Source organism: Oryzias latipes, chromosome 8 (assembly GCF_002234675.1).
Source record: "Oryzias latipes chromosome 8, ASM223467v1".
Lineage (NCBI taxonomy): Eukaryota > Metazoa > Chordata > Actinopteri > Beloniformes > Adrianichthyidae > Oryzias > Oryzias latipes.
The window spans coordinates 10,494,679-10,505,090 of record NC_019866.2 but is presented as its reverse complement, the minus strand read 5'-3'; the positions used below and the strand labels follow the sequence as shown (position 1 = coordinate 10,505,090).

The following is a 10,412-nucleotide window of genomic DNA, read 5'->3' as shown; positions in this document are numbered from 1 at the left end:
TTTGGTTGGTCTGAAGATTATTAACCCCTCTTGTTAAAGTAAAATATGGCCAACGCAAGAGGCCCTCAGTTCTCATCTGCCTGCCCAGCTGTTGGACAGAACAAGTTAAAAAAATTTTTTAAAAAAAATGCGTACACCACATCATCTCTTTATATAACATATAGTCATTTATATTGACTTAAAAAATGCATTTTTTGTTTTATATCCTTTTTCTTCTAAACATATTTACTCACAGACACAAATCAAAGCCATTTTGTAGTAGTTTTTGTATTTCAAGTGCCATTAAAATCATAATTTTGTCAAGAAAAACAATTTTGGTACAAAATAAAGCTGCAAAAGTTTTACTTTGTAGTGTATGTAATGTCTTTTTTTTATCTGATACAAAGACATGCAATCAACACAAAGAAAACAACACCACTGTATTTACAATTTACAAAGAATCACTTCTCTGTGAAAATAGCACTTATAAATATGATTTACATAACAAAATAAATATGTAAATTACCAATGTAGGTTGAGTTTTATCTTTCTGTTAAAAAATATGTTACAGAATAAAATTACAATTAGTAATACTTCTCCATTTTGTGTGTGAAGCGAAATAGAAGTCCTTTAAAACACCATATATAAAGACATTACATACAGCATCGTCATTATATTAAAAACATCTCTATCATGAAATATGAGGGAGTTAGAAGAGCGAGCACTTAGAAGAACCTATACAAATACTCAAAAATATACAATACACATTTTTTGTCTCCCTTTAAATGTTCGTTGCATTGAGTTTGAAGACAGCTGAATGACTGAGGTGACCTAAAATGAATGCTTTTCCTGTGGAAAGGTGTGAGCAGTCCTTTAATAAGAAGCTAAAAGGGGCTTTTATGGCCTTTAGTGTATCTATATGCAAAATGTTTGTAGATACACTTCAGCTCCATAAGAAAATACGACAAAAATTAATGTAATTCTATATTTAAATCAGACAAAAAAAGGGTTTCAATTGAGTAAGCAAAACTCTGGGTAGATTAAGGTAAAAAAAAATGTTAGGAATTTGACTTCTTTACTTTAAATGTTTTATCTTCAAACAAGATTTTTTCTTGCTTTTTGTTTTCAGTTATCCTCCCGATTTAAAATTTTTCTTTTAACAATCTTTTTTTGGCACAGGATAAAAATCTATTTAATTATCTTTTATTAAGTACTTAGACCAAATAGTTCTGTCAAAGGTTTCTGTATTTACTACATACAGAAACATGATTCTTACTTCACTCCTTGTTTTTACCTTTTTCTCAACTACATTTTAATGTAAAAGGAAGGATGATGGTCAGTCATCAACCTAACAGATGGACTTATTTTTTTGTAAAAGAAAAATTGTAAAAATTAAGAGTAGCAGTTACTTGTGCTTTGTCAGGATGTCAATTTAAATGTAGTTGGGAGAATCAAAGTGTTAGGATCCTGTGAGGTTTTGCCTGGAGTTAAATGAATTGAAAAGGATGAAAAGCATTAAGTTTGTGAAAAACGTTTGGAGGTAAAAGTCATGGGAGACCAACCGGTAACACCGGCCAGCTCTGCTTGGCTTTAGCTTATGTGCTTGTGTGAGAGACACAATTTAGCTGCCGCTACTGAGCATGCCCAGTAGTTTACTGGGGTCCATGCCCTGCTGCTGGGCCATCTTTTGCACATCAAAGCCCATGTGCATGAGGAACTGAAAAACGTTCATCTCTTGCCCTGTGAACTGGTCTCGGATTGTGGGGCAGGTGGGGTTGCAGTGAGGCCATGGGCAGCTGTCGATCAGATGTACTGGGCAGGCTTTGGGTGGAGCCTTGTTGTTCCTGTTGTCCTGGAGGCTGCGGTCCCAGCAGTGAAGGGCTCTGGGTAATGAAGTGCCTTTAACCTGCACATCGATCCAGTAGCTAGTGTGCAACACAAGAGGGCGCTGTCAGCTTAAAGGGAGAAAGACTGAAATCTCCCTGTTAGAACCAAAGTGGTTTCAAACTTAAATCCTACTCACTTTCTGGTGATAACTTCATGGGACAGGCATGCTGGAGCAAACATGGCCCTGATGGATAAATGTTGATACAAAAATCAATGAACTATTTTTTCTTGAATGAGAAATGTATAGAGAATAATGGTCTTACGGGACATCCTTCAGTGTGTTTCTCAGCTCAGTGCCTAGATTCTGGATGTAGCGCCACTGGCCCTCCTGCACAGGTTGCCCTGTCAGCTGGATATTGTCGACAGTCAACTGGGCCTCATCAAAGAGCCACTGAACCACAAACACTGGGCCTGTGCAGAGAGAAATGTAGAATATATGGTGTAAAATTATCACCTAGACGGCTTAGGCTCATAAAAAAATCACATAATTGAGCAATCATGCTCTCAGCCTCACTTTTAATTGAAGGGAAGACTCTATATCCAAAGAAGCAGTTCCATTCTTCTCCTTCGTGGGTTTGTCTGCACCTCTCTGGCACCACTGCTCCCCAGTATCTGATAGATGGGACACATTAGTTTCTTGATTTCTTCTAAAAAACTAAATATAATGTTGTTTTGCAAAGATTTCCTACTTAAAGCCTCTTTTGATGGTCTCGGTGGGGGCGCAGGAGGCAGTGTCTCCACAGTCTGTGCACTGGTACTGCTTGTTGTCCAGGAACCAGCCAGAATCAGAGAGGCCTCGCACTTGGATCCCCGTGTGGCCCAAACCCTCCAGCAGCTCAGCGACGCCATCCACATTCAGCAGAACCCCTGTGCCGCCAGCACTTTTTCCACAGAAACATAACCCATTCTGATCAGTACTTTCACAAAAAAAAACATGCAAGATTTCTGACACAGAAATACCAGCATACCTGCTTCCTGCTAATAGGAGGACTTTGGCGTTATCCAGACCTTTGTTCAGAAGATCTTTCACAACCTCCTGAATGATCAGTGAGCCCATGAAGGCATAAAAATCTGGTCAAAACAAAGAAGCAAAGATGTTAAAAAACAAAACAAAAAACCTATCTCTTTGGTGGTTGTCCTGAATGTGTGTATCTCCTAATGTCATACTTTGCTCTGTTTTTGCTGTAGCGCCGCTCCACACGTCACTGGAGCAGTATGGAATGAATCTGCACAAACAACATAAAGTTAAAGCCGCCTGCCCTGTGATTTCAAGCATCGGTAGGCTCACAAACACACGTCAAACCTACACCATGTTTGCATTCCACCAATGAGGGTTTTCCTCAGGCAGTGGCGACAGGATCCCTGTGCCTGCAGAGACAGAACAACGTGTATCATTAGCCGAACTGACTTCCCCTCTAGACACAGTCTCCTCATATTCATCAGATAAATTACAGTTATTACAGTCAAATGATTGATGGAGGCCTCTCTGTTCCTATAGCAGAGGGCGCCAGGTAGCCCTTTTCTGCGGCAACTTTACGACTGTGTGTCTGTAAATGAGCTTGAAGACATCCCATCTTTTTTAATTGTCAAGACATTAAAGTGACCTCTGTTTTTTGTGCGTGTGAGATGGGCCCCAGGTAGGAATTACCATGCACAATTTGACTCACCTGTTTTTGTGTGTGGCCACTTGGATGAGCTCATAAACCTCCTCATGGTCTCGTATCGAGTGTCGCAGTTTTCCTTGTTGAAACAGTACCAGCCGCCTGGATAAGAGATGAAAAACAACATAACAGAATGCATCTTTCTCCCCCTCTCAAGTTATATAGCATTCCTAAATGGTGCTTAGGTTAGAAATGGAATCAAACTCAGTCCAAACTACTGACCTTCAAGGAATATAAGCCACCGTCTGCTTCCCCGAGACTCTTTCAGGTAGTATCTGCAAAAAGAATAATTGCAAAATCATCATATTGTTGACATTTCAGGACCGACTGAATACTTCAAAAATGTTAAAGATATATAAATATGATTTAGATTTTTTTTTTTTACTGCTTGCATACAAAAGTATCGACACTCAGTTTGTTTGAAATGACACTGACAGGTTAAACCCTCACTATTTCTGCATGAGAGATGACAAAAGCAGCATGTATGAGATCATTGCTTTCATATAAACAAAGATGCCCTCTTATTTGGCTGATTGCTATCTGGGAAAGGTAGCAGAAAATAGCAAATATAAATCCGCCGATGAGAACAATGAGCTTGTGTGTTTCCTTACACTCTGGAGACTGTTGGAGTGATCAACAGGCGATAGACATCAAGCTGTCCCCTATGATGTTTGTACACTGCAGAATGGGGTTTGTTGGAACAGGTCACGTATCATCATCTTGTCCTCAAGCTCGTCAAACTTTAGTTCTAACGTGTTGCACAGTTAGAATCCTATTTAATCCCTAAATATATCATTTTGCCTGTAAAAACATCTAGTTGTGCTTAAATTTCAGAAAACTGTAGCAAATGGAGGATTCTTATGAACCACAGGACCAATTGGAAGTAATTTTGCACACATTTATTTGCAAATGTTTATATTATTTTCTCTCACTATGAAATGCGTTCCAATAAGCCGTTCCAAAGATTGCCAAATACCTCAGTTATGGTACAAACTGACTTGGCTGAACTTCTGTATCACTCGGTCAAACTCTGAGTCATGCTTTGGCTCCACTTGATGTTTTTGCTTTACTACTGTGGGCTTCAGATTATGATGCAGGCAGCCTCCTCCCACATAACAAAGTGGAGGCATCCATAGCAACGTAAATATGTCAAGTCAGAAAGGTGTTGTTACAAAGGTATAAATCCAAGAAATGAATTGCAACTTTTTTTTATTTTTTTCATTTAGGGGCACGTCTTTGGAACTTTTTAATCCAAAAATGTTGACAAATGGATCCGTATCTGAACTGATGGGAAAGACAGACTGACATGATAACTCACTTTGCCTCCTCATGCTGTGTCCCTAAAGACCTGAGAGATTTACTGCACCAGGAGACAGCTCTTTCTGAATTACACTTTGAAGTTTAATGTAAATTAGACACAATTCCAAACTCATAAAAGAACACATAGCATCTGTCTAAAGCGCAGTCCATATGTGATCCTTCACTTTCCCACACAATTATCATTTTAACAACTTAAAATAAAACATTTCTTAACAATAATAAACTTTAGTTGGGTCAAAATTAAGTAGAAAAATAACAATTTTTACACACACCGGGAACATATTTCACCTTAAAATACAAATATTACTTTGAAGGAGGTATTTCATTGTGAGTTCTATGTTAAAAATTATATCAATTTAAGTTAAAGTAGACCAATACTATTTTTTTTTCTTTTCAAAAAGGACAGATTTCTGTCTGCAATAAATAATATTGCTGGTCCTCTGATGTAAATGTAGTAATTGTACTTTTGTTGTCTACTTTTATTGCCTTTAATATGATTTCTGTCCTTTAAACGTTGCTCAGAACTCAAGTGCTGAGCTTTGTAGTTTGGGTTAGGCTTCGTACACCTTTGCTGGGGTGTTACAGCCTGTTGCCCTGAATTATTGTTGGAAAAATGTGTATTTGAAATAAATACGAATTAAATAGAAAATTTAAAATCAGGTACACTACTTACAGCAACATGTGTTTGTGCCTGCAATCTTCAAAGAGAGTTGGGGAGTGGAAAAAAAAGGCAATGGGCGGGGTCTGAAAACTTCAATCTAAACTTTCAGCAGAGCAATTCCTGCATTCTAATTTGGAGCGAAGGAAATGAAGCTCAGTTCATGTGGCTCTCCACAAATTTCACGCTTTGCTGACGCAAAGCAGCTGTCCAACTTCTTGCCTGAACTCAAGTCCTGTCACCTTCGGAACTGTTCACATTGCTTTTTATGGGTGTCCAAATCCTGGCAGACCAGCTCTTCCTTTTTTTGAAATTGCTGAAGTACCGCGAGGCCGCTGCGTAAAAGGCGCAAATAACCACAGAACGCACACGGCACAGATGACCCTGCTCTGACCCGTGCCTTCCGTGTACTACTCCATCACTCTATAGTTTTGAAACAAATCTCATAAATTGGTACCTACCCCGCAGGACTACCGTCGTTGCAGGTGACAGATGTGTTCTTCAAAAAGTTCAGCTTCATGTCGTTGTCAAGCTTTTGCGCGGAGCACGGATAGAGCGACTGCGCGAGGTTTTTCACTTGTGTCATGAAGTTATCCATGTTTTCCTCCACTGCCGTGAAATCCAACGGGAAGCTTTCCGTGGTGTCGCCCCGGTCCGCTCGATGAGTGGGAGAAGGGGGTGCGCGCCTTGGTTGTGGGTTGCGGCCACCCCGGAACCGCCGTGCGCACAGAGCGCCGGACTGCATCAGCACCAGCAGAAGAACAGATGAAACCATTCTGGTCGCTCTCATATTAGACGGTAGACACTTTTTCTTCCAATGAAAGGAACTTTTCCTGAAGAACTTTTAACAATTACGCACTAGATTGAGGACGCAAAAACACTTGTATATTTTCAATTGTGCCAAATCGAACGTCACTAATTAAGTTTCCTTAAAAAGTAGAAATTTTTAAAAAAGTGCGCACACTTCTCTCTTCTCCCTGCCTTTAAAAAGACTGACTGGACCAAGCGCACAAGCTTGAACGACAACTGTTGTGCCATGCGCTTGTATTTTATTCAAACTTTCCCCCCTTGTGTGTCTGCCCAGCCAATAAGAAGAGCGGGGCTGGGCTCGGGGTATGATCAAGCGTGGCAGACTAGGGGAAAAAATTCCATACGTTGGTCCTTTTGATCCACGATGTTTTATTTGATGTGGTGGCTTTTATTTGCCTTCAAATGCCCATTTCCCATTCCACCATAAATTTATGAAGTCAGAATACCCATCTTGTTACACACTTGTCTGAGAAGAAACCTACAATATCTGACAATATTGTTAAAAAAAACGCGAGATTTAATCAATTTGAGAAGTCCTTCTTTTTGTGACTTAAAAAAACAACAATTTCCTAATCATTTTGTGATTATTACTGTTAAAAACAAGCCAAAAAGAAACAAAAAAGAAATTTGAGCCTCCGAAGATCAAAGCAACTATTAACTCCCACTCATTTTTAGCTTCATCCATCCCATTTTTCCTCCTCTATGTATTTTAAGTGAAGCAGAGCATCCATTTCAAACAGAATTGCTTCATTGTGATTGAAGAAGACTTCCCTCCAACAGCCTCTCATTCAATGACACATTTAAGGCAAAATTCAACCTTTATATTTAACTGATCATTTGCTAAGGTGATGCTTTCATGATGGTAGTTCATATTTTATTGGCCTAATGAAATGTTTGCTTTTCTAGTAATGGAAAACAAATATTACAGTTGATTGTATTATTTGATTTGAGTTTTCTGAGCTTTATATCATGGAAGGACCAATTCTGATAAAGCTCTGTGTCATTTGTGTGATTATAAAGCGATAAAGTATGATAAAATTCCCAATTTTTAACATCAAATACTTTTGACTTGCAGAGTACAGACAGATCAGATCCAGAAAATACCAAAAACAGTAGAGTGCAGCACAGTCCTGTCATAAAACATCCTCTTCATCACTGCACCATCTAGGTTTTCCTAAACAGGCTCCAAACGGTTGTGAGCCAGGTAGGATGGATCTGAAAGAACCCGCAGGACTGATGGTATTCATTGGGAACTTCAAACACATGCTTGTGTAGATTAAAACATGTGGTACGGCCCAGGAGGAGAAGCTTTGTCACAGATTGAGTCTAGTCACTTTGACCCATACCTCTCTGTTTTATCACACGTCATCTTCAAAAATGTAACCCTGAAATCACTCACAGATGGACGCTGGCCTCTGACACATTCACTACCATGAAGATGCCCCGGCTGGGAAATGTTTGAACAGCAGATGCTGGCAAACTAAGGCATCCGAATGTGTAGGATATGGATTCTTAACAGGGTTTAAGTTTGAAACACTTGCCTCTTCTGCTACTGTTGTGTGAAAAGTGTTTTCTTCCCTCCCTCGCTCTGTTCTGTGCACCTTGTTTGAACTCCAAGCACTAAGCCTTTCTGGCTTTTGGCGGTAATTCTCTTTCCCCTTGTTTTCTTTGTCCGCCATCCTTTTTTGTGCCGCACAGATGCAAATTTAACCATGCAAAGTCTGAATGGATTAATCCTAAAATTAGGTCATTTGAAAATGACCCAGCTGTTCTGATGGCAGTCCCTCAGAAGTGCCCCCAGAGCCCCCACCCCAATTCCAGGCCTCCTGTGAAAGTCAAAGCCTGTCTTTCATCTCCGATCAGTTGCATGTGCCCTCACAGATCCACAGGTTTTACTGCTTAAGTCTGGGCTGGCAGCATTGATCATGTGACCACTGCCTGCCAGGCACGCAGACACATCGCAGCCCTGCTAGCCCCGTCTCCGTCTATCCAGACCAGCAGCTCCGCTGGCATGTGCCCATCGTCCATCTCCTCAAGACCGTCAGGCTCTGATTTTCACATGCTGTTGTTGAGAGTCCACTCTTGATCGTCAAATCCTGGTAGTGGAACTGTTAGGTCAGGTTACATCAAAGAGATCAGGAGGGATCAGCCTCTTGAAAGGGACAAGCTCTGGCTCACATCATCAGAAACAGGTGGAGGTCCTGTCTGTGAGAACAAAGTAGAGATTGCCAACTATAAAAAGTTGTTTTCCATAGACAACTTTCTTCTAACTCAAATTTAAGTTGCATTTTTCTGCCAGGCTGGATGTAGAAACATAATAGCAGCAGCGGATTATTTTGGAATGAAGTTTCAGTATGATATCTCATGAAGGTCACTCCAAAAAAGCCTTGGACTAAGTTCCACAACGTGTTTATAAGTGAAAATCTCTTAAAACCAAGGACTAAACCAAGGACTAAGCCAGGAGAAAATGTATGCGGGGCAATCCAGGGGTCAGAGATTACTTGAAGTTTCTCTATTTATTATCAAAAAAAACTTTTTTTTATTTTTAATTTACTGGTTATCATCAAGAGGTTTTATTCAGTAGCTGGCTGTCATTTTAGAAAGCTTTGTCATTTGAGGGTATCAGCCCAGTGGAAACATTTAGAGCTTGAGCTCCTGTTTTGTGTTACCTTGAGGCAAACCTTTGTAGGTAGATAGCCTTAATTTCATATGGAAGCCTTTCTTTAAAAGCCAAAACAAACTTGTACGATGACTTTTTGGTGTTAAAACACTGTCGAGCTCCTTTCATGTGCCCTCGCCATATGTTCCTGATCTTACCCGGAGAATCAGTAAACAACCTTGATCCTGACTGAAGTCAAGAGGTGCCATCTAAGATGTGGATGTAAACGGGGAGTGAAGGAGCGCAGAGGAGGCATGAGACATCTGTCGAGCAGGCTCTCGGTTTTGCAAGAGGAGCATGTCTATTGGTTTCAGATGATGTCCTGTTTGATATAAATGAAACCTTTAAAGATACAGTAGGACAGCTTGCAATAGGGGTCGGTTTGGCACTTATCAGAAAGTTCAGCTGACAGCTCAGCTGTTTGTCGTTGATGGTCACAAAGTAGCTGCTGCTGCCTGTGAGCCCTCCTGTCACATCATTCATGCTAAGTAAGATGGATGCATGTTTGTGTCAGGGTGTGCTGGAATGTGTTGGTTCACTGGAGGATGATTGAGGTGGAGCAGGCTGTGTTGGAGGTGCTGGTGCGTGAGCGCGCATGCAGACGTCCTCCAGGAGCTTTCCATTTATGTCTGGTGCTTGAATCGTCGCGAGGCAATGATCTCCACCAGGTAGAGACAGAGGAAGGAACCGAGACCAATTACCTTTCAGAACCTGCTATTATTATCATCAGAGAGGCGGCAGCCCTCCTGCCCCGTGCCTATTCCCATCTCCACTGAGACAGAGGAAGAACCGGGCGATTTAGTCAGAAATGCTGGCTTATGCCACAGATATTCCAGAGGACACGGAAAGGCCCTCATTACAGGTCATCAGAGCAGCGCCTCAACATATTATTCTCTTTCTGTCCTTTAACCTGACAGTCTCCGCAGGGAAGGTCTTTTGAAGTCCACACCCTGCTGTAAAACATGCTCATTATTCAATTATGCAGGAATTGTATTTAAAGATGTTTTTTTTTAGATAAAGACTATATTGAAGTCATAACCCTGCCTCTCCAAATAAAAAAAAAAGAAGCGACAAAAACCTAAAAAGACTTAAATTTCCCCAAGATTTAGAGCAAAATGAAAATATTTCCCCCCCAAAATAACAATAATAATACTAAGAAAGGCCTGGAACTTGGTGTGATTCGGTTCAGTTTTGTGTCTGACACTTTAATAAATGGTTGCAATCGTGCCAAAGAGCCCTGACAGTCACCAGCTGTCTTTCATGCATCCCAATGACATCACTTTACTATTTGATTACTTTCTTTTGGCTCTGAGAAGCCTGGGAATTTTCCCACAGGAATCCAAAATCTTTCTCTTTCTTTCTTTCACACCCTTAATTCCAAAATGAAAGACACTTCAGAGACTTTATGTGTGGCATGAATGCAGGGACAAATCAAGCA

At 40.5% G+C, this 10,412-nt stretch overlaps 1 protein-coding gene across 1 annotated transcript; it reads right to left on the bottom strand.

Annotated features, from left to right (window-relative positions):
• Positions 1–247: 247 nt before the first annotated feature.
• Positions 248–6,529, bottom strand: notum (notum, palmitoleoyl-protein carboxylesterase). The gene is made up of 11 exons (XM_004071414.3): positions 5,967–6,529; positions 3,750–3,802; positions 3,534–3,629; positions 3,174–3,234; positions 3,034–3,092; positions 2,835–2,937; positions 2,556–2,747; positions 2,381–2,478; positions 2,130–2,277; positions 2,003–2,050; positions 248–1,904 (listed from the first exon to the last, which is right to left on the bottom strand). Exons 1-11 carry the CDS (start codon positions 6,293–6,295, stop codon positions 1,601–1,603), a joined length of 1,491 nt encoding a protein of 496 aa, XP_004071462.1. The 5' UTR covers positions 6,296–6,529; the 3' UTR covers positions 248–1,600.
• Positions 6,530–10,412: the final 3,883 nt, after the last annotated feature.